Source organism: Microcebus murinus, chromosome 19 (genome assembly GCF_040939455.1).
Source record: "Microcebus murinus isolate Inina chromosome 19, M.murinus_Inina_mat1.0, whole genome shotgun sequence".
Classification (NCBI taxonomy): domain Eukaryota; kingdom Metazoa; phylum Chordata; class Mammalia; order Primates; family Cheirogaleidae; genus Microcebus; species Microcebus murinus.
This window is the reverse complement of record NC_134122.1, coordinates 14207673-14235597: the sequence shown is the minus strand read 5'-3', so window position 1 is coordinate 14235597 and position 27925 is coordinate 14207673. Positions and strand designations below refer to the sequence as shown.

General features: G+C 45.0%; 1 protein-coding gene across 1 annotated transcript in view; it reads left to right on the top strand.

Annotated features, from left to right (window-relative positions):
• Positions 1-1436: 1436 nt before the first annotated feature.
• Positions 1437-27925, top strand: part of LOC105885288 (BOS complex subunit NOMO1) — a 54742-nt gene continuing 28253 nt past the window's right edge. The window contains exons 1-14 of the mRNA XM_020281329.2: positions 1437-1741; positions 5792-5881; positions 7692-7737; positions 10574-10674; positions 11602-11708; positions 13318-13390; positions 15767-15919; positions 16493-16630; positions 16942-17031; positions 19740-19845; positions 20041-20191; positions 23888-24062; positions 25983-26124; positions 27183-27314. Of these exons, the coding sequence (XP_020136918.1) occupies positions 1613-1741; positions 5792-5881; positions 7692-7737; positions 10574-10674; positions 11602-11708; positions 13318-13390; positions 15767-15919; positions 16493-16630; positions 16942-17031; positions 19740-19845; positions 20041-20191; positions 23888-24062; positions 25983-26124; positions 27183-27314 (1633 nt within the window). The 5' untranslated portion in view covers positions 1437-1612. The remainder of the gene's footprint in view (positions 1742-5791; positions 5882-7691; positions 7738-10573; positions 10675-11601; positions 11709-13317; positions 13391-15766; positions 15920-16492; positions 16631-16941; positions 17032-19739; positions 19846-20040; positions 20192-23887; positions 24063-25982; positions 26125-27182; positions 27315-27925) is intronic.

The following is a 27925-nucleotide window of genomic DNA, read 5'->3' as shown; positions in this document are numbered from 1 at the left end:
TGAGTGTGGCAGGTCTACTGTTTCCATTTAAATCATGTTCATTTGAGGTAGTTTTGGTGGAGGCTGGTAGAAATTTGGAGGAGCCTAAAGCCCTCTCCCTGCAAGCCCCTTCCCCCTCCCCCTCTGCCCCATTGGCATTACCAAAGTCCTGGTGCTTTATTTCTTGGCATATTTGAAGATGACTTTGGAGGACCAGTTAGGAAGGCAGGAAGAACACAGAGGAAATCAGTTAGGGTAAGCCAAGAGCAGGACTCAGGGATCCCAATTCCTACTTTCTAGCTCTCTGCAGAGAGTCCTAGACAAGTTCCTTTTCTCTGGGCCTCAGCTTCCCACTTATAAGATAAGAAGTTTCCATAGGTCAGCACTTCCTAATTGGTGGTTTTCAATGCCCTGGTGATTTGGGTAAAAGGCATCTATTTCAATTGTGGTGATAAATTACAAACCCCAATAAATAGACTAATTATTTAAATAGTTTATTTTTATAACTGAATAACTTAATAACTGAGTGTCACTGTATTTGAGTGAGAATTCAGAGTGAGAAACTGAAATCAGGTTTGCTTGCAATTGTGACCTTGCAGTCAATGTATCATTCCCCTGTAGCTCCTGTGAAGGTTCCGATTATTGTGTACTTTAACTTGTGATTCTTCCTTGTATATTGCTCAACTCTTAGCCACAATGGCAAATTTCAGTGGGAAGTCTTGTCCTGTTATTTAGAAACAAAATACAAAAACTATCAAAGCACTAGTTTTTTTAAAAAGGAACAGAATGGAAGAATTCGAAATATTAGGCCAGGACAGCATTTTGTTGTGTATTTTGGTGTGGTGACTGGTAGTTAGTGCATATATTATGGTATGCATTCGGTCTTGGGACAAAATGCAACATGCTGATATTTGAACTTAGTTTCAGACAAATCATGCTTCATCTCACAGAGCTATTTGACAGTAAACTGCACGCACCTTTTGCTTATGGGGAAAAAAAGCCTCTTCAAAATTTGTTTCTACACAAATGTTGTTAGAGCTGGGATTAAAATAAAGTTTAAATACCTTCTTCAATAGGCTAAGCTTAACATATGTGTTTTGCTTAAAAAGACTTATTGATTATTTATCATGGAAAAATGCACCAACTTACACAAATTCCTTAAGGCTTATTTGAGATTATATATTTTACTTGTGAAATATATGGGTCAAAAAGAGTTGAGAAAGTTGTTGTATACTTCAGTTAACAAAAGTCTCTTGTCCTTGCCAGCTGTGATATTGAATTTTAAAGTACTGAATAGAATTCAGCTTTGGAGTTTTGCCTGTGGGCATGCACCTTGCCCTGCACCTGCCACACGGTGCGCAGAGTCCTCCCGTCCTCCAGAGGGCACAGATGGTCTTGTTTCATTGCTGAGCATGCGCTGTAGTTGTCTTGTCTGGGGGCGCGGACGTGCGGTCGGAGCGCGCATGCGCGATGTGGCGGCGGGGGCGGGGCCTGGGCTGTCAGCCGGCCGCCGAGGAGGAAGGAGTCGGCCTCGTGCTGTGTGAGGGGCGGGACCGGGCGGCCTGCGGGGGTTCGAGCTGCGGGAGGCCGGGCCTGGCGGACGTGCCGGGGCGCGGGGCCGCCGGGGGCCGTGATGATCGCCGCGGCCGTGGTGCTGCTGCTGCTGGTCGGCGTGGGCCCGGCGCGCGGCTCGGAGGACATCGTGGTGGGCTGCGGGGGCTTCGTCAAGTCGGACGTGGAGATCAACTACTCGCTCATCGAGGTGAGCGCCCTCCCCTGCGGCCCGGCCCGGCCTCGCGGTGTGACCCGGGGCCAGTCGCTCAGCCTCTCTGGGCCACGCCGGCCTCGCCGCCGACACTGGGCGATTTGCAGCAGCCCCGCGTTCTAGGAATCCGCTCCTGTGTGGAGGCTGTGCTTTCCGCGGGCTCCCACACCCCCTGTCCAGTCGCGCTGGAGGGTCAGCTGCCGACCGCGGGTGCCAGACCCCAGAGTCTTCAAAACCCGAACTCCAGAGCCCCAGGTTCCGGGCTCCAGGGAGTCTAGAACCCGACACCCTGAAACCCAAAGCTCCCAAAACTCATATTCCACTCCGAACTCCACACCCAGAACCCCGCCAAAGTTCTTTTTTTTTTTTTCTTTCTGAGATAGTCTCACTCTGTTGCCCATGCTCAGGCCTAGCTTACAACAACCTCAAACTCCTGGGCTCAAGCAATCCTCCTGCCTCAGCCTCCCAGGTAGCTGGGACTACAGGCATGCGCCACCATGCCCGGCTAATTTTTTCTATATATTTTTAGTTGTCTGGCTAATTTCTTTCTATTTTTAGTAGAGACGGGGTCTTGCTCTTACTCAGGCTGGTCTTGAACTCCTGACCTGGAGCGATCCTCTTGCCTCAGCCTCCCGAAGTGCTAGGATTACAGGTGTGAGCCACCATGCCGCCACCAAAGTTCTAATCTATTGCTTCTCCAAAGCCCTGGGATGCTTCTGTTTTTGTCTCTCTGTGCCCAGGCTAGAGTTCAGTTGCCCAATCATAGCTCATTGCAACCTCAAACTCCTGCGCTCAAGAGACACCCCCCCCCAGCTTCCCAAGTAGCTGGAACTACAGATGTGCACCCCCACACCGGCTAATTTTTAAGTTTTTGTAGAGGTGGGGTCTCACCATGTTGTCCAGGCTGGTCTCAAACTCCTGGCTTCCTCAGCCTCTCAAAGTGCTGGGATGACAGGTGTAACCCACTGCGCCCAGCCCACAGGGATGCCTTTAATGAGCATTGATTCCCATCTCATAGATCCTGATCCAGGATCAGTATTGGAATCTTTTTATTTCTCTTTCTCCCTCTCTCCCACCCACCCTCTTTTCCCTCTGAAAAACGGAGCATTGTCAGCTGCCCTGATTGCCTTAGTGGTGGCTGTTGGAATTACCCTAGAGGTTTGTGTAGAAGTTTTTTAAAATTAAGTTGTAAAGGCCTATTAAATTTTTATCAGCCCAGTGGAGTTATGACCCAGAAAACTTCTGTGAAGAGGAAGGGGGATGGATGAAGGTCAAGGCTGGTCACTTGTGAAGGTAGATGGGAGGGGACTTGCAGGAGGGCTGGGCCTCCTTTTCAGGTTTGAGGATGGTGCATGAGAAGGGAAGGGAAGTGGAAGAGGCAAAGAACAGGTGCTTGGGAGGTAATTTGGGAGAAAATGAAGAGGCTGGGAAATGCCGAAGAGAAGGGACTGGGAAATCAGACCCAAAAGGCCATCTGAAAGCACACGTGAGCTGCTCTGGGTTGGCAGAGGAGGGCCAACTACTCTGTCCCGCAGAGTAGGTTGCTAAGGATTGGGGGAGGGGTAGGAAGTGGATTCCACACCCCACTAGCTCTTTGACCTGGCCTTGCTCTAAGTCCCAGGTTTTGTACCTGTAGGATGGTGTTGGGAGAGAAGTAGTAGAACCCAGCACCTTGTACTTCCTAAAGAAGAGAATTGATTGTCAGCTTCAAGGCCCCCATGTCTGCTGCCTTTTTAGTTATAAGAGGCCAGGCATTGAATGAATCTGCCCACTGGCAGCAGCCAGGCTCCTAGGGGTACATGTTGCTGGGTGCTGCTGGGTTTGCCTCTCACTGTGTAGGCACAGGGCATTCCAGAAGCTGCTTTGAAAGGCTTATTGCAACTTGGTCACTTCCTGGGGTTGTGGAAGGAAGGGGAAACTAGTTCGAGGCATCCCCTCTGCCAGTACTAATAATATAGTGACCTCCAGAGCTGTGGTCCCCAACCCCTGGGCCGTGGCTCATTACCAGTCTGTGGCCTGTTAGGAAAGGGGCCATGCATCACCACCTGAGTGCTGCACCACACCCCCTCCCATAACACCCCCCCCCCAAGTCCACACAAAAATTGTCTTCCATGAAACCCGTCGCTGGTGACAAAAAGGTTGGGGACCACTGCTCTAGAACAGAGAGCAGATTTTGTGACCCATTATGAAGTGTGTTCCTTGAGCCCTGGGATGGCCTGTCCACATGGTTTGAGACACTCGTTCTTTTATGATTTCTGATGATGATACTAGACATTTCACATATATGATATTGATAGAGATTTATATTGCCATCTTGTGTCCTGATCTGTATTTTATGAAAGAAATGTAAATAATCAAGATATTTCACAATCATTTCTCAATTGTGTTTTCCAGTACAGCTCCCTTTACTCCTGTCCAGCCTTCTCCCCTCCTGGCTGTTTTACATCATTTTCATTCAGTCACCAACTATCTGTTGACCTCCTGCAGATACTGCAGCCTGGGCCCAGGTGGGGATATAGCAGTACAGTGGACAGAACAGACAAAAATCCTTACTTTTATGGGATTGATGGTCTGTTGTTTGACAATGACCTTACTGTTTAAAAGAAAAATTGTATTGATTGCTAATATGTTAACAGTTGGGAGATTTCACAGTAAAAACTGGGTTTGTTATTTCTCTGGAAAACCCTGCGATCCCCTTGGGGTGCAAAACTTGGTTTGCGTTGTATAGTGATCTGATCCCTGTGGATGAATGCCCTTTGGCATTGCCTCCCTAGCTTTTCTAGGCTGGTGAATGGCCCATCCCTGCTTTAAATGCATGCATCAAAATTCCTTTATGACCTGTAACACATTCATTGAGTATTTATTGAGTACCTAGAGTAAACAAGACACTGTCCCAGGTACTGTGGAGTGTAAAGCCACGGTCACTGCCCACAGAGAGCTTACACCCTGTGCATTGTTTCACACTGTTCCTTCCCAGGTGTTCTTGTTGTGAGTTTGTCGCTTTATATATCTTTTTAGCTAATAAGATTTGACTCTGTCATTTCTGTGTCATGGTCACAGAGCACTGACATTTTAGAGGTGAGGCTTTTAGACATCATCAGACCCAATTGCTTCCTTTTACACATGCGGCAACCGCGGCTCAGAGTGGTTGAGCCATGCAGGTGAGGTTAGGAAATTTTCCTTGAACCTAGTCTATGCCCTGCCAATAATTCCATGTTGCCTTTTTCTTCAGAGAGATAATAATATGGTAATAAAGACTGCTTTTTTATTTGAAGCCATACTCTGTACCAGGTGCTTAATATGCATTCATGTGAATCTGTACAACCACCATAAAGGGGTGTGGCTCTATTTCTAACTATGGAGAAACTGAACCTCAGGAGGTTAAGTGCTTTGGCTTTGGTCACACATGTGCATGGGAAGACCCAGAAAATACTTGAGTATCTTATTGGGTTAACAGTTTGTGTCTGGTAATGCTCAGGTTGCCAGAATTTTAGAGTCCTTGAGGAGAGGACATACATTCATTGTTGTTGTGGTTCTATTATTGTTCTGAGAATGGAAGTAAAGAGAAAATTAAGTTTCTAGGAGAATGTTACTCCAAGCATTTGAAATTATTTGGAGTTAAGAATGCGGATCGCTGGCCCTCATCCCAGGCCTTCTAGTTGAGAAACAGAGGTGGACCTCAGGAATCCGCATTTTTAATAAGCACCTTACTAATAGCAAAGTTTGAAAATTCACTTTATACTCAGAAACTTATAGGAACAACCTAGAGACAGCCACTAAGATACACAGAAAAGCATTGAAAAATAAGACTTTTGGGATAGGCTTTAGGTGGCGTCTAATTTGATAAACATCGAGTCACATTATTTGGGGGAGACCATCTCATTTCTGTCTGTTCCTGATGCCCAGCATTAAAAGCTGGCAGTCTGGACCAGTGCCCTCTGGACCTATAGTAGATCCTCAGCAAAGGCACATCGAATACATCCGGGCGTAATGCATGTAGTTAATTCTCAAAGGCCATACTATGACTTTTCTTTCCTTCTTTTCCAGATAAAGTTGTACACCAAGCATGGGACTTTGAAATACCAGACAGACTGTGCCCCTAACAATGGTTACTTTATGATCCCTCTGTATGATAAGGTAAGAGGAGAGGGCGCTGTAATCTTTACTGCTTGTCTTTTATGATGGGAAGTAATCAGTGTGCCCCACAGGGCCGCCCTCACCATGGCCTTTCCCACGCTAGCGGATGCTCGTCTGTTTTGTAAATTAGTAGTGGGACATGGCAGTCCTGGCCCTATTCTGAGGGAAACAACTTATAAACTGGTTCATTTGAATACAGTGGCCCTCCACGTGTCCAGGGTCATTTGGCAATGTCTAGAGACATTTTTGGTTGTGACGGCTGTGAAGGGGTGCTAGAGTTACCAGGAATGAAGCCACACGTGCTACTGTGCTGCACAGGACAGCCCAAATGGCAGCAGTGCCAGGGCTGGGAAATTCTGATTTAATAGAACTCTCTACTTTTAAGCAGCTGAAAATATTGTTTTAAAAAGTTGTGCAAGTAATGTGTGAATTCATGAGCTTCGTGAAAAAGAAAATCAAGGTCTTTAGAAATATATGAAGGAAATTCGTCCCCTTTTCCCTTCAGTTCCATCTCCCTCTATGGTGCTAAGCTCTGATACAAATTTTGGTGTGCATCCTAACAGATTGCTTTCTACTTGCGGTTATTCAGATACACACGAATACAGATTCATAGGAAGTTGCAAAAAAATTGTCAATATATATAGTTTTGATTTTGTATTTTTATACAAATGGAATCAAACCACAGGAATTATTTTGCAATTTCATTTTTTTCCCCCCTGTGATGCTGCTTTCATTCCCGTAGGTACATTTGATTTTTTTCCTTTGCATGCTTTCAACATCAGCATGTGTAGATCTACCACCTTCTTTTTCTTTTTCTTTCTCTTTCTTTTTTTTTTTTTTTTTTGAGACAGAGTCTCACTCTGTAGCCTGTGCTAGAGTGCTGTGTTGTCAGCCTAGCTCACGGCAACCTCAAACTCCTGGGCTCAAGTGATCCTCCTGCCTCAGCGTCCCGGGTAGCTATAGGGGACTATAGGCATATGCCACTGTGCCTGGCTAATTTTTTCTATTTTTAGTTGTTTGACTAATTTTCTTTCTATTTATAGTAGACACAGGATCTTGCTCTTACTCAGAATGATCTCTAACTCCTGAGCTCAAGCAGTCCTCCCCCCTTGGCCTCCCAGAGTGCTAGGATTACAGGCCTGAGCCACTGTGCCCAGCCTACTGCCTTCTTTTTAATGGCTGTACAGTATGTCAGAGTCAAACTCAAACTATAATTTATTTAACCATTTCTCTATTGATCGACATACAGGCTTTTCTCATTTTTAAAAATTATTACTAACACAGCGGGAAATACATTCTTGAACTTATGTCTTTGTGCATAATGCCTAGGATTGATTTCTAGAGGCGGATTAGCTACGTCTTGACATCTGTTTATTTATTTATTTTTTAACAATATCAATCTCAAGAAACCAGGGTTGACTAGTAAAAATCTAGTTTTAAGAAGTGACTTTAGTTCTTAAAGATATGTGCTAACTCTTGCAACTGTAAGCACATGAGGGGTTAACAGGAGACTCGATTAATGGTAGGTTTGGTATCAAAAAAAGCGAATGGCTGAATATAGTGTCTTTAGAATTCAATGATGGCCTTTAGCACTGACATCTGATTGTTTAGATGGAAACTTCTGGTGTTCAGCTTCAGGTCGCAGCATCTGAAGGTAATGAAGGAGCTCACTACCATTTAGATAAGAATACCACTTTTAGAATTTCATTTCAGGTGTAGGAATTTTAGATTAAGTGATAGCACTAAACTAAATTAAACCAGGGTCATCAGTTCTCATTCCTTTAAATTTCATTTTCTTTTTTCCTGTTAGGGGGATTTCATTCTGAAGATTGAGCCTCCCCTAGGGTGGAGTTTTGGTAAGTTGACTGAATAACCAGACGTACTTTGTCAGGGATTAGATTATGTGCTGAATATTAATTTAGGTTGGCAGAGTGCATAGACTGTTAAAATATTAAGGATCATTTCTAGTGTGGAAGAGGGTTTTTGTGTTTTTTCTCCCCTGGTCACTTTGGAATAGCTTGAATTTGCCTTAATCCACCTTAAGGCTTTCTGTCATCTTTTTAAAATAGCTGTCTTTTGTTGGACAATTTTTTGCAAACTCTGCCTTTGCAGTTTTCCCCAATACATGGCAGTAAACAGTATAGAAATCAAAAGTGGGGACTTCGTCTGGGTTCCAGGACAGCTGGTTTTTTAGCCTCCTTAGTTGTTTTTGTTGGTTTGTTTTAACAGAATTTAACATTAAACATTATGAGATTTGACATGAAAATCCAGATCTATGTTTCTTAAGAGGTGAGAAGATCTGGCAACCTTGGGCCTCACCCAAGTTATATGACACTGTTGGCAAGTTACGTCCCTTGTGTGAGCCTCTGTCTCCTCACTGTGGGGTCAGGGCAGTTACAGTCCCTGTCCCACAGAGTACACGGAGGATTAATGGGCCAGTGTTAAGCATTCAGAGTGGCTGGCAAATAATTGTCAAGGACTCACTCAATGCTTAAAAGCAGCCCTTCTGCACGTATACCAGCAAAAGCTCAAAACTTTCCTGGTACAGCTGCCTTCTAGCAGAGGTAGAGAGTTGGGCATGGGGTTGGGATCAGAAGAGAGAATCTATTTCAACATGGCTCATGTTTTTGAAGAGGAGAGACTCTTGATGTCTTGGTTGTGGGGCTGGGTGACCCCAGTCCGGAGCGCTGGGAGAGGAGTAGGGGCCACAGTTGTTCATATCAGGCTTGCTTGTGTGTTAGATAAGGAAGAATTTAGTCCCTGCCATCCCAAAGGGTAACGTGAAGCTAAGGCAGCTGCCAGCTCTTTGGCTCTGTGAGATGAGCTCTTTTTTTATTAATGGTTTACAGTCAGGGGGCTCCTGGCAGGTACATTCCAGAAAGCTGAAGGAGAATCCAGCCCCACTAATGGTGGAAGCAGAGGTTCTAAATGGGTGTGGGAGTGTTTTGTTTGAGCCCTTCCCCTCCTGCTGGTGCTTTTTCTTTTGATAAGCTTTTTTATCCAATTATGCTTGGAAAAGTACACTGAGCACAAGGGTATCACTTGATGAATTTCCACAATGCGAACTACACCCATGTAACCGCCACCCAGAGGTGCCCCAGCCTGGGCACTCATTAGCCATCCTGCCCCATCCTCCAGGTGACCACCCCCTCACCTTCTATAATTATAGATTCATTTTGTCCATTTGGAACTTCATATAAATGGAATTATACCAGGTACCTTTTTGTATCTGGTCTCTTTCTCTCAGCATTGGTCATGAGAATCATCTCTATGATGTGTAGCTCTAGTTCATTTTCTTTGCTGTCCAGATTTCTGATGTATGAATATGAAATGATTTATCCAATCTACTGTTGATGGACATTCACTTTCTGATTTTGGCCACTAAGAATAGTGCTGCTGTGAACATTCTTGTACATATGTTTTCAGACATATTTATTTGCATTTTTGTTGGGTATATACCAGGAAAATTGCTGGGGAACAGAATTTATATATGCTCAGTTTTAGCAGATATTTCCAAATACCCAAAGTGGATCTACCAATTTATGCCCTACCGGCAGTGTGCAAGCGTTTCAGTATCTTCACCTCCTCACCAAAGCTTGGTGTGGCTTTTCATTTCAGCTGTTCTGGTGGGGGTGTGGTGGTATCTCACTGTGGTCTTGATTTACATTTCTCTGATGGCCAATGGGATTGAACACCTTTTCATCTGTTTTTGTTTATTTGCCATTGGATGGCTTCTTTCGTGAGATGGCTGTTCAAATCTTTTGCCCATTTTCTTTTATTTTGTGTGTGTATGTGTGTGTTTAATTCTTCATTTTACCTGAAAATCTCATGGTTTAAACATTTTTTTCTTTGCTTATTCTTCCTAACCTTTTAAAAACTCAATTTCAACCCCTATATGATGAACTCCTCAGTTTTTTCAAATGGAATGAATTGCTTATGTTGAAAAATCAGGAGATGATACATAAACTCCAAATTTCCAGTTTTTCTGAGAAGTTGGAAGCTCCAGCAACCCTGGGCCACATGGCAGAGTTGAGCAGTGGTTGCCCCATGTCACTTTGCATGGTCTTCATCTGGCCTCTTCTGCTTATTTTGTACCCATGTGGCTCCCGTGACATGGGAGTTTGTGGTCTTGGTTTAATGTGGCTGAAATCCTGGAGCTCATGCCTTGTTCAGGGGACAGATTTGGAGCCAGACTTTTGGGGTTGAATTGGGGCTCTGTCACTCACAAGTTCTGTGACCTTGGGAGATTCTTTAACCGTTCTTTGCCTCAGTTTACCCCTAAATAAATTGCAGACAGTACCTACCTCTTATGGTACTAGTGAGAATTAAATGCACTCAGCTTAGTGCCTGGTTTGTGGTGAGCATTTATTAAATGACATTATTTGGTGCCTGCTGAATTTTCAGTGGGACTCTGCAGTGTAACTCAGCTGAAAGATTACACTCTGTAGTGTAACTTGGCTGATTTTAAAAACTATTTTATACTCTGAGCACTGGTTCCCTTGGGAGCAGGAAACCAGGTGGTCAGGGGAATGGGGTGACAGGGAGACTTTTCCCTGCATATCTTTTTATACCTTTGGATTTTGAGCCTTATGAGTGTGTTAAGTGTTTAGACGTGTTTTACTTGGGTGGTTTCACTGTATCCCAGAACTAAGCTTGCCCTTGTGTCTTGTGCCGTTTCCTGTCCCTCCTCAGAGCCGACGAGTGTGGAGCTCTACGTGGACGGCGTCAACGACATCTGCACGAAGGGCGAGGACATCAACTTTGTGTTCACAGGGTTCTCGGTGAACGGAAAGGTTTGGCTTCGGAGCTTTGTTGTTTTTCACGTTTACCCTGTAGTATATGCCGCGCCTTAGCCTTTAAAAAAAAATGTAGGATGTTTTGATCCAGGGGCTTTGATCCCACAGGGACCCATAGAGAAGCTTCCAGAGAGCCTGTGAACTCTACACTCTATTGTGTGTAGAATGTCGTGAGCGTCCTTAAGAGTCAGATCCCCGCTGTCCCCAGAGCATGGACTGTTAGTGTTGATGCAGGCGTGGCCTTTTATGGGATGCAGAGTTGGAAGAACACACTCCCCAGGGCCCTGGCGTCCTGCCATCCCTGTGGGACGTCGGATCCTTCCAGACAGGATTTGCGTTCGCTTCTGCCGCTCGCCTAGGAGTGTTCTCACTCAGTCTTTCAGTTCTCTGAGACTTTTGTGGACTGCCTTGGTGGCGTGAATTTAGATCACTCATGTAGGTGCACGCCAGCTCCCGGTTCATGTTCTCAGGGGAGAGTTTTTTCCTGAGTCCCTCCTGTGCCCAGGGTTGAGGTGTGCGGGTTTCCTTGCTACCCTTTTCTCCATGCCGGGCTTATTTCTCCTTCACCTTTGTGTTGAGAGTGGGGCCCTTCCGTGCCAGTTGTGTGTGGGGCTTTCTTATCAGAGATGGGATCCTGGGTATTTTTTCTTTCTTAGTGCTTTGTAAAATAGTGTTGCATCTTTCACTGATGGTGTCTGAGATTCAATGAAACAGAGTATCATTTTGCTGTTACTGTTGCCTTTCCCATTTCACCCCCAGGAAGGGTGTCCAGGAAGGTTGCCTAGGACTTATATCATCTTTCCAAAGGGGTCCTTGATGCAAATAGGTTCCAGGCTCCACCTGGGGGCTGGAGCAGGATTGACAGCGCTTTGAGAGGAGGGTGCTTTGCTGTTGAGCAGGACCTAACCTTCTTCTCCATGGCAGGTCCTCAGCAAAGGGCAGCCCCTGGGCCCCGCGGGAGTCCAGGTGTCTCTGAGAAACACTGGGCCCGAAGCAAAGATCCAGTCCACAGTTACACAGCCTGGTGGAAAGTGAGTGGCGTCCTGTACCCAGCCTTGCGCTAGAGCTGGGCCATGCTGGGGCTGGGGCTGGGGGTTTGGATTCTGGGAGACCTGGGCTCAGATCCTGATTTGGCTTCTTAACTTTGGGAGAGCTCATGCCCCGCAGAGCCCCAAGTTCCTCATGCATCAAATGGAAGTCATTTGGCCCATCTGGCTTAGCACTGGGGGGATGATTAAAAATGAGTTCATGCCATATGACGCCTGCCGCAGGGCCTGGTACTTAGTGGGCCTTCATTTAATGGTTGGGGCTGGCTCTGGCACCCAGTAGCCTGAGCTTGAATCCCAGCTCCCCTATTTGCTAGCTGTGTGACCTGAGGCCAGTTACTTAACCCTCTGTGCCTAAGTTTCCTCACTTGGAAGTGAGGATAGTTGTGGAATCTACCTCTTAATGTTACTGGGAAGATTGAATTAATGCTATTGTTGCAAACTGCCTGGGATGGAGTATACATGTTTAATAAATGTTAGCTCAATATAGGTTGGCTCAGTTACGATTTTAAAAAATCCTATTATCCCTATGATATCAAAACCATTTTGTAGTTGGGACTGATCATGATTTAATTAACCTTGCCGAGTCAAATGTAAAGCACTTATTTAATGGATTTATACAATCAAGTTGTAAATGTTAACAGATATGTCAAGATTAACACCGGAAGAGTTCAAACTGATAATTTTGAAAGTGTTCAAATCATTACTAGCTACTTTCAAATACAGAACTGACTAAATTGCTAAATAGAAGTTTATATGAGTTTGTCAGCAAGTCATCCGATTTTTATAGTTATTATTATTGAAATTATTTTTTATTTTTGAAATAACATTTATTTCCTGATTGGTGCCTCTCCATCTCTGTCCTAGAGCAGGGATGTGGAGCTGTCATTTTTTTCTAGGCTGGTAGTTTGTTGTTGACCTTACTAACAAACCAAAAAAAAGTGACTTAAACTTTCTGAATCCCTTTCCTCTGCACCAGCTAAAACGACGACAGTATCTGGCAGTGCTGGGCTACCCTGACAATGAAGTAGAAGCTAAATCTTACTAAGACCAAAATCCGATGGCAATTTCAATTTTATTATAGTAAAGTGATTTCCAAGCCCTAGCCAGGTGTCAACAGGCAACATTTGAGATGGTAAGATACCACACAGAAGAAAGAAAAAAATTTTTAAAGCCCTCTACTTGTCAGGTGCTTTGCAAATTTGAAGTGCTGAACATGTCAGAGTCCTGGCAGTAGCATTTTCAGCCTCAGCTCAGCTTGCCCTGGTCTTAGTTTGCCTGCAGTACAGAGTATGAGTGATCCTTGCTGAATTACAACAACTGGCTTATGCCAGAAATCCATGAGATTAAGGGAACGGTAAACCCTCCTCCCTCCTGTCAGCACATGGGACACCCCTCCTTGCATACAGTAAATGCTCAGTAAGTGCTCTTTAATAGGAGTTTGTACAGCGAAGGATTGAATTTCATTCATGTTCATTTAACAAGCTAATGGCAAGTTGTGATAATTCAGACATTAGTGCCGCCAGTGTGAGTCTTAAAATTAGAAATGCTTGGGTTGTTTAGAGAAAGTGAAGTGGTATTTTGTATTTCTTAGGTTTGCATTTTTTAAAGTTCTTCCTGGAGATTATGAAATCCTTGCAACACATCCGACCTGGGCATTGAAGGAGGTGAGTTTTCAGCTACCTCTGTAGCCATGCCAATAATGTGCTAGTTTGTAGACAAATGCAAGGGTTTTCAGTTTAGGAGAGGAAATGAATTTGTGGTTTTTCCAGAAATGGGTGAAGAAACAATGGTGCTGCTGATTAGTTTGGTGGTATTTATACGGTATAACTCCTTGCTGTAGCAGATGCTACTTGTGCTGGTTTCAGTTTTAGATGACAATGTTGTCGTCCTGCTGTGAAATAGGTCTGTTATTAACTATAGCTATTTTAAGCTAAATCAACAGCAGAAGGACCTGATGAAATGTATTTGTTGTTCTTTTTTCAGTCTGAAACAGAAATATGTAAATATACAAAACATTCTAGAAACTGTTGTTCATGTGCCCAGGGAAAATGTATAAGGATGTTTATTGCAGCTTTGTTTGTAATAGCAAAATATTATAAACAACCTCGGTGCCAATTAAGAGAACAATTGGCCGGGCACAGTGGCTCACGCCTGTAATCCTAGCACTCTGGGAGGCTGAGGTGGGAGGATTGCTTGAGCTCAGGAGTTTGAGACCACCCTGAGCAAGAGTGAGACCCTGTCTCTACTAAAAATAGAAAAAATTAGCCAGGTTTGGTGGTGTGTGCCTGTAGTCCTAGCTACTTGGGAGGCTGAGGCAGGAGGATTGCTTGAACCCAGGAGTTTGAGGTTGCTATGAGCTGGGATGACACCATGGCACTCTATTCAGGGCAACAGACTGAGACTCTGTCTCAAAAAAAAAAAAAAAAAAAAAAGAGAAGAATAGATTGTGGTTTCATCACACGATAGGAATCTGTACGTCAGCAGTAACAAATGAACCAGAGCTACATATATCAGTGTAACTACATTTAAGGGGGGTGAAGAGAAGTTGGTTCATGGGTACACAGATATGGTTAGCTAGAGGAAAGAAGTTCTAGTATTTGGTAGTATAGTAGGGATGGTATTGTTAACTATAATTTATTGTATATTTTAAGATAGCTAGAATAGAAGAATTGTAATGTTCCCAATACAAAGAAAAGATAAATGTTTGATGTGATGAATAGCCTAACTACCTTGACTTGATCATTACACATTGTATACATGTATCAAAATATCACACATGCCCCCAAAATATGTATAGTTATGATATATCAGTAAAAATATGAATAAATATACAAAGCTACATTTAAAAACAAAATTGTAGGAAATATTAAAACACTCATGGTAATACCATTTATGGATGTACAGTCTTATGTACAAACATTGTAAAGACACGATGGGAATGGCAAACACTATGTTCACAGCGATACTGACATAGAGAAGGAGGGAGGTGGGGGTTTGGGGGTATGCCAGCGTCTTGGATTGCATCTCTGCTCCTGTGTTTCTTTGACTGGTTAGAGGGTATATAGAGGTTCTTTAGAGTGTTCTTTATATCTTTTTGTTTGACTGAAATAGTATATAATAAAAGGTCAAAAAAAGAAGAAACATTACTAGGGGAGGTTCTGTAATAGCTGTGAAAAACCAAATTGAAACGAGACTTAAAGGACATTTTAACATGTTAGCCTCTGTGTTAGTTTCTAGGCCGTGCTAAAGCACATCAGAATCAGTATTTTAGTTTTCACTCTATAAGTTTTATACCTTTATAATAGGTGGTATAGTTTCATGTATCTGTTTATTACTTATTTTTCAGGGTTTTTCTCTTCTGGAGCAATGTTTAAAAATGTTTTATTTAAAACTCAAGAGCTTACACATTATAAATTGAATAGATTTTAAGGTTTACATTGTATGTTAACTGGATACATAAAGGATTTTGAGTTTACTAATACAAAATTGGGATTTTTGAGTAAAGTGTGCTGTTAGAAATCAATGATTACCCTTTGGGGGTTAGTGACTAGATGTGAGCATGAGGAGGACTTCTGGGGTGCGGGTTCTGTTCTCTACCTGGGTGTTGGTTACCCAGAATAGTGTGGTCAGTTGGTAAAAGTCACTACACATATACTTAGAATATGTGCGCTTTTCTCGATGTAAGTTGTACTTTAACAAAAAAGTTAAAAAATATGCATATATAACATTAAACGTGGAAAAAAGTGAAATATGCTCATTTAAAAACTTCGGAACATACCGAGGAGTATAAAGGAATGAAAACAAAGAAATTTTGGAAGTTGGAAAAGTAAAATATCATCACCATGTAGACAGAGTCGTTTTGATTTTGCCACATTTCCTTTCTCTTCATTTTGGGCAGTAGAAAATAGTTGTGATCTTCCTAGATATGCGATTTTATACGTTGTTTTCCCAGTTAATATTTGAGCTTGAGCATTTCCTCATGTTGTTGGACACTTTGGGAGTGTTTGTTTTTTGGGAGTTGAGACCTTTTGCTGTTGCAGGCGAGCACCACGGTGCGCGTAACCAACTCCAATGCCAACGCGGCCGGCCCCCTCATCGTTGCTGGCTACAACGTGTCCGGCTCTGTCCGGAGTGATGGGGAGCCCATGAAAGGCGTGAAGTTTCTTCTCTTTTCTTCTTCAGTAACCAATGAGGTAAGCACAGAAAAGTACAGAACAAAAGAGATTTTATGTGTGTGTATTGGTGGGGGAGGTGAGAGGGGGGATTATAGACTAAAATGTACTGTTTAAAATGCAGGCTCACGTTGATTTATGTCTTAACATTGAAGAACATTGCGTGTCTGTGTTGACTCACAAGACGTTGACTGTTTATATTGGGAGACAGTGGCATTTCGTGGAAAGTGCACAGGCTTGGAAATCAAACAGACCCAGTTTAAATAAATCCCAGTTTCAAACAAATGCCTTATGCTAGCTATGTGACCTTGGGCCGGTGTGTTCACCTTCCCAAGCCTCCGTTTCCTTGTCTGGAGAATGGTGACCCATTGTGGGGAAGGACAGTGGTGGCATTTTCCCCAGGAAGACCGTGCCAGTTTTTAACTTGATAACTTGAATATAAAGATTTTCATTCCTTTTATCTGTACTAATATGCCATAGATTTCATAAATGTGTACTGACATAAAACTTATAAAAATTTCCTATGGTGTGGTTATTTGATGGTACTCAGAACACGTAAGTGGAAAAAGAAGTCTTTTTTTCTCCCCGGCGTAGGATGTCCTGGGCTGCAACATCTCACCAGTGCCTGGGTTCCAGCCCCAAGACGAGAGCCTGGTGTATCTGTGCTATGCGGTGTCCAAAGAAGATGGCTCCTTCTCCTTCTATTCCTTGCCAAGTGGGGGCTACACAGTGGTGAGTGAAACAGATTGCCATTCTGTGTATGTTGGGACTCTCACGACACAGTAATAGGCGATCTTATCTGGATGTTAAAGAAACAGTTGACCTGCAGCTCCAGGAGCACTGTTTAGTAGTTACTTAAGATGAGACTCTGACCCCTCAGTAATAGCTGCGAAAAGTGCAGCTTTTAAAATCGGCAACAGTTAAGATGAATGTTTCTGTTGGCCTGGCTTAAACTCCTTGTCACTTGTGGGCTGCTAACTTGATTATTAATATTGATGGTTGAATCATGTTATTGGTTCTTGGTAACAGACTCTTCCTTCCAGATTCCGTTCTATAGAGGGGAGAGGATTACCTTTGATGTTGCACCTTCCAGACTTGACTTTATAGTGGAACATGACAGCCTAAAAATTGAGGTAAGACCTTCTTACCTGTCTCTTGGAGGGACAGGTGTTTGAGTTCCCGCTCCTGGGCACAGTTGTTGTAAATATGTTTAAAAAAAAAATTCCTATTTTATCCAGAAGGGCTGTTGGAAAAAATGGGATCTTGTATTGTATTCTAGTTTAGCCTGGGATCCACTAGATGCTTCACTTCTCGTACACATCATATCTTTATTGTAGAGAGTCGGATTCCTAGTTATATCTGCTTTCTTCAATGAAATGAGATATTTATTGAGTGCCAATGACGTACATTTCAGATACCATTCCAGGGCTGGGGATACAGTGATGACCAAAGAGGCAAATATTCCTGTCCCTGTGGAACACACATTGTAATGACAGAAAGAGACAATACATGTATAGATAAGTAAATTAGAAAATATATTTGAAATTCATAAGTTCTCTAGAAAAATAAAGCAAGAGAGGAGACCACAGAGTTTCAGGGTGGAGACAGGGGTTGCAGTCTTTATAGGGTGTTCTTGGGAAGTCCTCACTGTAAAGGTGACATTTGAGCAACAACCTGAAGGGGAAGAATGAGCTAACTATATTTACCTCTGTGGGAAGAGTGTTTACAGAGGGAATGGTGTGTGCAAAGGTCCTGAGGCAGGAGTGTGCCTGGAGGGTTTGGGGTACCGCAAGGAGGCCAGGGTGGCTGGAGTGGAAGAAATGGGGAAGGAAGGAAGAGGCAGAAGGAGGCTCAGAGAGGTGAGGGGCTGGATTGTGCAGGGCCTTGTGGACCACTTTGCCCATACCTCTGGGTGAGAACTGGTACTACTGAAGGTTCTGAGCAGAGGAGAGGTGTGATCCCTTTGGCTGCCATGTTGAGAAAAGTCTGCAGAGGACCAAGGTGGAACCGGGGTGCCAGTTAGGAGGCTGTGGCAGTAATCAGGTAAGAGCCCACAGAGCTTGGACTGTGGTGACAGGAGTGGGCAGTGTGATATGTCGCCTGATAAGCTCCCTAGACCCTCACATGGATGGTAGGAGTATTTTGCATCATATTTATGTCTTCTTTAATTACAGAGGTAGGAAATGGTTACTGTAGAAAATTGGCCAGATAGGATAAATCCCAAAAGAAAATAATAATCTTTCCTAAATGGACCACCCAGTGTTAAAGTTATTGAAAAAATTATATTTTAATCGTTTTCTTTTAATGTTACATTTGAAAGCACTGTGTTAAAATAGCTTAAACTGGTAGGAGCTGGCTTTTAGGTCACAAGCACAGTGGGGTGCCATCTCTGCTTTTTAAGATTCAGTAAAGCATGTGACTGTTCTGTGCACTGGATTAGGGAAGAGGAGGGTGAGAAGATGAAGTTTCCTTTGCTTCAAAGGCTTGCAGAGAAGGACATTACCAAATCGCCACCAAATACAAATTTTTAAAAAGATAAATGGTATTTCAGGGAGTGAGGGCCTGTAAGTTTCATGAAATTAGGAACCATTAGTGTCTTATTCTTTACTGTTTTCCTAACATGAATTAGTGCCTGGCACATAGTCAGTGACTAGAAAAGTATTTGTTAAGTGCATATATGTTTAATAAATGGGTAAATGGATTAGAGGAACCTAATCTTTTTGGAAGGCTCAGGAAGGGCTACTGGAATAAAAAGGGAACCATTTGATTTTTTAAAGCTCTTTCTCAAGCTGTTGCATATATTCATTCGTTTGGGACTCATTTATTGAGTGCCTGTCACTTACTGGGTCACTAAGGTAGGAAGAGTCCCGATCTTCATGAAGGTTCCATTCTAGTGTGAGGGAGACAACTAAGAAATCAAACAAGTTAGCGCTTTGGGAGGCTGAGGCGGGAGGATCACTTGAGGCCAGGAGCCAGGACCAGCCTGAGCAACACAGTAAGACCCCATCTATACAAAAAATAAAGAAAATTTGCCAGGCATGGTGGCATAGGCCTATAGTCCCAGCTACTCAGGAGGCTGAGGTAGGAGGATTGCTTGAGCCCAGAAGTTTGAGGTTGCAGTAAGCTGTGATGATGCCACTGCACTCCAGCCCAGGTAACAGAGCAAGGCTTTGTTTAAAATAAATAAATAAATGAATAAATGAAAGAATGCAAACAAGGACATTTCAGATATTGGTAAGTTTGTTGAAGATATTAAAATAGGCTAGTTGAACTTGCAGAACCACAGATCGGGTGGTTGGAACCCAGTGACTACGTAGAAAGCACAGGTGTGCTGCTCACAGCCGAGTAGGGTACAGACAGGGACAAATTCCAGCACTGCGTGGTGGGTGTAGCGAGGGGCTTGAGGGTGGCAGTCCCAGTGGTGTTCTTAAGGACCTGAGTTTGGGATGCGGTGGAAGGAGCCCCTCCTCAGGGGCACGTGAGACCTTGCAGAGTTGGAATCCGCAGGGCCGATCAATGCTGGAGGGAGGACAGCAGCGTCCACGGTGATGCTGGGCTTTGTGCTTAGGAGACGGAAGGAAGGTGTGATTCACGGGAATGGGGACATCTGGGGTGGGGAGGTGGGAAGTGGGGTAGGCTGGGGAAGCTTTCACAAGACTGAGTCAGTGCCCTTTAACTTGATCTTTTTTATTCCACTATATGACAGACGCCAGCATGCTGGGAAAACAACAGAGAAGACAGACTCTGGGAGGAGGGTGGACGCAGGCGACAGTGTGCAGGGCAAGAGGAGTGTTTGTGGCTCCAACACACAAGCACCTTCTTCCTGTTCTTCATTTTCTAGCCCGTGTTCCACGTCATGGGGTTCTCCGTCACTGGGAGGGTCTTGAATGGACCTGAAGGAGAAGGTGTCCCGGAGGCAGTAGTCACTCTGAATAACCAAATCAAAGGTGGGCAGACAGACACATTTGCCCCTGGCACTGTTGTTGGCCAGTGCTCCTTTTGGATCACAGAGAAATGGAAAGGAACCAGATCTTAATGACTATATGAAACATGCCAGTCTTCTGTCTCGAGTGGTCTCGTGTACGTATAAGGGAATGTAGTTGTTTTGGGCTCATTTCTGTTTGTATGCGTTTGTTTTACAGTCAAAACAAAAGCTGATGGCTCGTTCCGCCTGGAGAACATAACAACAGGGACGTACACCATCCATGCTCAGAAAGAGCACCTCTTCTTTGAGACAGTCACCATCAAAATTGCACCTAACACACCGCAGCTGGCTGACATTATTGCAACAGGGTAAGCGTATTGTGTGCGGATTTGGAAGCAACAATGCTTATGTTGGCAGCCAGTGGAGAACAAAATTACCTGTGGCCTGACTGTGTGTCTCTCCTGAGCGTCCACGTCCAGCCTCGGACACGTGTTGAGACATTTAGGCTGGCTGCTTTCGAAAGATTAGTGGTGAATCTTATAAACTGAAGGCACTTACATGTTGGATGCTTCAAGAAAATTGCCTTGCTTCAAAATTAAAATGGTTTTCTTAAATTAGAAAAAGATCTTTCATGTCTGACTTAATATGCATGGGAACTTTTTTTGCTTAATCTTTTTTTTTTCTTAATTTTTAATTTTTTTTATGTAGAGACGGTATCTCCCTCTTGTTCAGGCTGGTCTCGAACTCCTGACCTCAAGTGATCCTCCTGCCTTGGCCTCTCAGAGTGCTAGGATTACAGGCATGTGCGGCCTCTTTTTTTGCTTAATCTTTGAGGACTTTGGAAGATGGTATAGTTGGTTGTGAAAGTTTGTTGGAAAGTGCTTCAGGTCATTGGCATAGTTCTCCCTGCTTTATAGTTACTGATTGTAAGTTCAGGAGGGAACATCCTGTGGTTGAATTTGTGTAGTTTCATCCTCTGAAGCAAGATCGTGTAGTGCAGAGAACTCAGGCCTTGGTGTCAGATCTCGGATCATTTTCTCACCTGCAGAATGGAGATGCTGCCATCTTGCTTTTAGACAATAACGGGTGCTTACAAAATGGTAGCTTGGAAGGAACATGCAGGGTGTGTTTGGGAGACGCGCAGCGTGAGCAAAGGCAAGTGGTCTCCGAGCAGCATGGTGTGGATGGGAGCACGAAGCTGGGTGCTGCCAGAGCAGAACATGCTGGGCAGGCGAAGGACAGTGGTGAGGCTGGAGGGGACAGACCTCAGCGCGCCTCCCCACACTCCCTTGGAGCACAGGGACTTCCTCCTCCAGGGGCCAAGGGGCCATGAACAGTTTTTTTGAGCTTCGAGGTAACATGGTTTGATCTTTATTTTCAGTATGGCATTCAGATGGCACAGAAGAGGGTAGCTTTGAAGGGGACAAGATTAGGACACAGGATGTCTAAAAACAGAGTCAAGGAGGGCTTGCCCTGTAAGGAAGTCAAGGACAGATGGGCTGTGTGGGTTGTAGGGCCACTAGGTGGAGCTATCTGGTAGGTGCATGCACAGATTGGGATTCGGCTGTAGGTGGCAGCCAGAGCCTGAATGTGCACAAGCAGATAGCATTAGAAGAACATAGGCCGCAAATGGGATGCCGCATTTACAGGGTGGCCCACGGAGGGCCTAGGGTGGGTGAAGTCATTGAGCTAAGAAAGTAAGTTTAGGTACAAGGTGTGCCCGACGAAGAGGGCCACAGAGCTGAGCTGTAGAAAACATTTCACGGGCTTGGTCCCCAAGGAGGCCATGGTGACCCTGTTGTGTAGACAGGTGTGGATCAGGGTCAGGGGGTTTGGTGTTGAGTGGGAGACGAGGAAACAAATCACCCTCAGAAACTAATTCTTGGGTGTGATCCCTCCCTCCATCCCTCCCATAAACACTTTTTAGCAGCTACTGGGCGAAGCACTGTGAGAAGTGCTAGGTATGTAATAATTAGTCAAATTGACATTGCGAAGATGCAGTTTTCACCCTACTGGGGAGACAGCATTAAGACAAATACATTTGTGATTATAAATGATGGTCCTGTTGTGCGGGGAAGACCAGGGTGGTATGAGATGCCCTAACTTAGGTTGGGATCCCCGGCAGGTGCTCTGTGTTGCTGAGACCGTGGGGAGCCTGGGAGTTGCTCAGTAAAGACCTTCCTAAGCGGGGGAGCAGCAGCTCGGAGGCCTGGAGGGGACAGGAAGGTGCAGGAAGGCAGCCGGCGTGGCTGGAGGCAGTCGCTGAGGTCAGAGAGCCGTGGGGGCTCGTGGCCTTGCTGTGGGCCTGGGCTTTGTTCCCTACATGCAGTGAAAAAATGTGTTAAAAGAGTTGTCAGCAAGCAAGTGATATAGATCCTGGCATTTTGAAAAGTCGTTTTTTTCTTTCTGGCCTCCGTGTGGAGTGTGGGTTGGAGGGAAGCCAAGCGTGCGTGGAGGGACCACAGAGCGGGCAGCGGCAGGTGTCCCGAGGAGATATGGTGGTAGCTGGGACCGGGGCACTGAAATCTGCATTTCATGTGATTTTTATATATCACGAAATATTATCCTTTTTCTCTTTTAATCACTTGAGAGTGTGAAAACCATTCTTGGCTTTTGGTCCATACAGAAACAGGTGGGAGCCTGATATGGCGCGTGGGCCATAGTTTGTTGACCCCTGGTAGGGACAGCGAGGTCACGTGGCCGGGTGGTCACCACACTCTGAAGACACGTGTGTGCGCTGCTCATTACTTGCAGGATTCATGTACACAGTCATCCACCGTGTTGTTTTCTCTCCGCTGCTTTTCAATTGAGGCAGAGTGGTTTGTTCTCACATTTAGTGTATCCCATAATTGTCCGAGTCCAACATTCTTTATCTTTCTGTCAGAAGTAACAGCTGATTTTTATCTAAAATGATTTTTTTTTTTTTTTTTTTTTGAGACAGAGTCTCACTTTGTTGCCCAGGCTAGAGTGAGTGCTGTGACGTCAGCCTAGCTCACAGCAACCTCAAACTCCTGGGCTCAAGCGATCCTCCTGCCTTAGCCTCCCAGGTAGCTGGGACTTCAGGCACGTGCCACCATGCCCGGCTGATTTTTTGTATATATATTTTTAGTTTGCCAATTAATTTTTTTCTATTTTTAGTAGAGACGGGGTCTCGCTCAGGCTGGTTTCGAACTCCTGACCTCGAGCAATCCACCCACCTCGGCCTCCCAGAGTGCTAGGATTATAGGTGTGAGCCACCATGCCCGGCTGTCTAAAATGATTCTTTACGATTAGGAAGTATAACCTTTAGTCCGTTGAAGAAACACTTGTGGCCTCCAGCTGTGATGTGTTCCACTGCGGCACATCATCTGACTGAAGGATGAAGGCTGTCGCTCAGAGCCAATGGTCTTTGCCGAAGTGCCTTTCATGTGTCTCTCCCGGGATGCTTTGCGGCACTGTACTGCTCATTTAACGTCTCAAATCTGAGTCATTACCTTATTAGGGCTTTTCAGTTATAAGTTGCGTGTGTGGCTCCTAGCTCACAGGAGTTCAATTTTAGCTTTGCATTTTTTAACTTAATTATCTTTTCTGTTTGAATCTCTCACTTTGCTTTTCTCCATGCATTAGATATAATCACAAGCGAGGAAGAAGGAAGGCGTCTTTGATAACCCTGCCTTGTTTTATGGCTGGTTAATGGCACAGTTTCTTAGGCAACTTACAGCTCTTGCTTTCAAGGGCCAGACCACGTTCCCGGTCCGAAGCTGCTCCACCAGCAATGATCCAATTACCTGAAACATTTTTATTATCTGCAGATTCCCTGAAAATTGCTTCTGCAGTGGGGGATTGCCAGATGTCACCTAGAACACACAAACAGGCCCACCACGGGCCTCAGTGGAAAGAAGTCCAATCTTCCTTCTGAGGTTTTTTTTTTAAAAACTGAACTCATTTGGACTGCATTCCGTCTCTTCATTAAGATTAGTCTCAGGAACAGGGACTGGAAGAAGGCTCTATCTTTTGGGGTTGATAAGCGTCTTTCCTGTTATAATTGAGTTCTCATGCTGGAATGAATGGTCGTCTTTTGGCAGGTTCAGTGTCTGTGGTCAGATATCAATCATTCGCTTTCCTGACACCGTCAAGCAGATGAGTAAATACAAAGTTGTCCTGTCATCTCAAGACAAGGACAAGTCTTTGGTCACCGTGGAGACGGATGCTCACGGATCATTTTGCTTTAAAGCAAAACCGGGAACCTACAAAGTTCAGGTGCGATGAGTTTTTTAAAATTTAAAATATTTGAAAAAAAAGCAATGAGTTTTTAAAAGGATTATTAGCTAAAATAGGGTTTGAGAAGAGAAGGAACAGTTCAATTTCTAACTTCTTATTTTACTTTTATTTTCTTTTTTGAGACAGAGTCTCACTCTGTCTCCCTGGCTAGAGTGCAGTGGTGTCATCATAGCTCACAGCAACCTCAAACTCCTGGGCTCAAGCAATCCTCCTGCCTCAACCTCCTGAATAGCTGGGACTATAGGCATGTGCCACCACACCTGGCTAATTTTTCCATTTTTAGTAGAAAAAGGGTCTTGCACTTGCTCAGGCTGGTGTCGAACTCTCCTGACCTCAAGTGATCCTCCTGCCTCAGCCTCCCAGAGTGCTAGGATTACGGATGTGAGTCACGGCACCTGGCCCTAAATTCTTACTTTTAAGTTTTTACATTATTGCATGTCACAGTTAGTAGAGCCAGACAGGCATTCAGTTCAGAAATAATGCTGTCTGCCTCTCTCTTTCCTGGTCATGGTGTTTATTACGGGTTAGTCTCAGGCTGCCAGTCACACCTCCACCTCTCAGGCTTCTGGCTGCTGGAGAATATCTGTTAGTCCAAGGGGAGAGCAACATGAATTCAGTTATTAATGGCAGCTCAAAGATTGCCAGAACAGAGGTCTACCCACCGTGCCCTCAGTGCAGTGGCCCTGCCTCAGTGAAAGACAATGTTTCTCTGGGTTGCAGGCTCTCTACATCCAATCAGTGGCTGCTCCTCCTCCTGAGGTTTTTTGTTTTTTTTGAGTCAGGATCTCCTTCTGTTGCCCAGGCTATAGTGCAGTGTGCAGTGGTGTCATCATAGCTCTCTGCAAACCACGACTTCAGGGCTCAAGTGAGCCTCCTGCCTCAGTCTCCTATGTAGCTGGGACTACAGGCCTGGCTAATTAAAACCAACACTCCTAGCTAATTAAAAAAAATTTTTTTTTGTAGAGATGGGGTCTTGTTATGTTGGCCAGGCTGGTCTCAAACTCCTGGCCTCAAGTGATGCTCTTGCCTCGGCCTCCCAAGGTGCTAGGATTATAGGCCTGAGCCACCATTCCTGGTCCTCCTTCCTGTGGAAGAGCAAGTAACATGAGAAAAGAGGGCGAGAAGGTTCCCTACCCTCTCAGCCTGTGCTTTCCTCTAGCACGGGTGGGATCCCTCCCTCCCTCCCTCCCTCCCTCCCTCCCTCCCTCCCTCCCTCCCTCCCTCCCTCCGTGGGGACTCAGGGTAGGAGGCGGGGTTCTCCCTGCTTCCACCAAGCAGTGTGGCTGTGGGTTGACACCTGCTTTTATTAGACAATAGCCAGCTGCTTGCGAAGATGGCCATGTTGACAAGCCTTTGGAAGCCCTTTCTGAAGCCCTTTTCTAAGCAAGGGCAGCGTAATCTTTATTAGGAATAAAATGGGTGACCCCCTTCTCCCATCCCTCTTTCTAGCCTGAGAAAGGCACACAGAAGAAAAGGAAGAAAAAAAATGACTCATTTCCACCAAGGAGTCATCCACAAGGTGTCGGCAGGTTCACGGCTTATGTTATGAGTGACACAAAAGCAAGGAAAGGGACTGGGAGTTAGTATGGGTTCCAGCCAGCACTCAGGTGACGTGTGTCAGCTTTGTGTGCCTCTGTGGGGAATGATGCCAGGCACACTTCTGTGCACACCCACGGCACTCATTTTTTAAGGCTAATTTTTTATTTCTTAGTACAAATACGTTTGCTTCCTACGAGTTATTCATGGATTTGTTGTGATTATAAAACTAGGCCTGGAAATGAAACTCTGTCCTTCGAAATCTATGTAGCCTTGGACTCAGATGAATGTTCTAGTGCCCTGTAGGCCCAGGGAGAGCACCCCTAGCGCAGCCTCTGACGTTCCTCCCACGTGTGTCTGCAGGTGATGCTTCCGGAGGCAGAGACCAGAGCAGGGCTGACGTTGAAACCCCAGACGTTCCCTCTCACCGTGACCGACAGGCCCGTGATGGATGTGGCCTTCGTACAGTTTTTGGCATCCGTTTCTGGGAAAGTCTCTTGTTTGGGTAAGATGTAACTCGAAAGCAGGAACGGATAGTTTCAAAGAAGCGGGCCGGCAGGGGTGGGATTCGGGTGAACCTATTTTCACTGGGTAGATTAACTAACTGTGACTGCAGACGCTGTTTCTGGGGAGTGGCTTGTAAAAGTCACTATCGCACGTAGTTCTTTCTGAGTGATTGTCACCTGAGTCACCAGGAACATTCTCCTGGAGTATTTCTGCTTTAGCTCCTGAAGAAGCACATAGGGCTTTTCCCCTCCCTCTTACTGTGAAAGGAAGATAGAAACAGGCCCAGGTGTCAGTCCTAGCTCAGTGTCTTACCAGCTGTTAGACGGTACGCATTTTATCTGCCCAGCCTCAGTTTTTGTCTGTAAAATGGAATTACTACCCCTCTTGAGCTAAACCATAGACTCTAGAACCAGACTGCACAGCTTGACCCATAGCTATGTGACCTGGGGCAAGTTACTCAATCTCTCTGTGCTTCATCCTCATCTGTACTGTGGAGATAGGAATAGTACCTACCTCACAGGGTCGTGAGGGTCAAAGGAGTTCGTGTATCTTTCGCCTTTAGAACAGCACCTGGAACACAGAAAGCACCAGATAAACCCTTGCGATGATTGGTGATATTACCGTTGTGATAAAGGGCCTGGTGGTGTGCATGGTACAAAGTGGGCATTCAGGAGCTGTTGCATCACCTTTCTTTCTCTCTGGCTCCTATTACTTCTCCAGGAATGTTACTTCCCCTATTTTATCTCCCGGCTTGCTTAGCAGGTGCTTTACTGTTTCCTCTAGCACAGCCGGGAGTGTTCTGTAAATGACGAGGCCGCTCTTGCTGTCTGTGTCTTCGTTGTTTGCACTGATGACCTGTATGGGGGACAGGGGGCAGAGGGTAGGACTCTTGTTGGCACTGAGTGGATACACATTAATTTAACTTTAAAGAAGCCCTCCTGGCACGGCCTCTAAGGAGCTGAGCAGTTGCAAGCAGCACCCAGAGGCTGAAGATCCTGTTCTGTACTTATGGTTCTTGACAGCAGTCACATGGGTTGTCCCATCTTTTCTCTGCAGACACCTGCGGTGACCTGCTGGTGACCTTGCAGTCCCTGAGCCGCCAGGGTGAGAAGCGGAGCCTCCAGCTCTCCGGCAAGGCCAACTCCATGACTTTCGCATTTGACAGTGTGCTCCCCGGAAAATACAAAAGTAAGAACCAAACAGTGACACTGCCTGTCTTGTAAACTTTCTGAAACCCAGGTCTCAAGTTGTGTCGAGACCCTCTGCCTTTCCTCATTTAACTCTTCCTTGCACTGTGACCTTGACCGTGCATTGTTTAGCATTGGGCAGTGATGGAGAAGTCCAGGCTCTGAAATGTCAGCCTCTGTTTAAGGGAGGCTCCCTGAATCATGCCATTCCACTTCTAAATGCCAGAGCAGAGAGGGTGATGTCATTCCACCAGTGTGCTACCACTTGGCACCAGTGTGACCGTGGCGTGTCACTTGGTATCCCTGAGACTCAGTTTTCTCTTCTGTGAAATAGAACCTTTCTGCAGAATGTGAACTAAATGAAATCAGGTTTGTGCAGCCCCTCGCACAGTGCCCAGTGAGTGGCAGGTGCTGGCAAACATTGGTTCCTTTTCCCCCACCCTTCTCGAGAAGCCCCTGTTTGTATTTCTGCTTTTTCAAAACTCAGCTTGGAGCTGCTGGCAGTGAGTAGCTTGTAAAATAGACTGCTTTTTCTGGGGAATTATATTTTCTGTTAAGTCAGGGGTTGGCAAACTACAGTCCAAGGGCTCACTGCCTGTTTTTATAAATAAA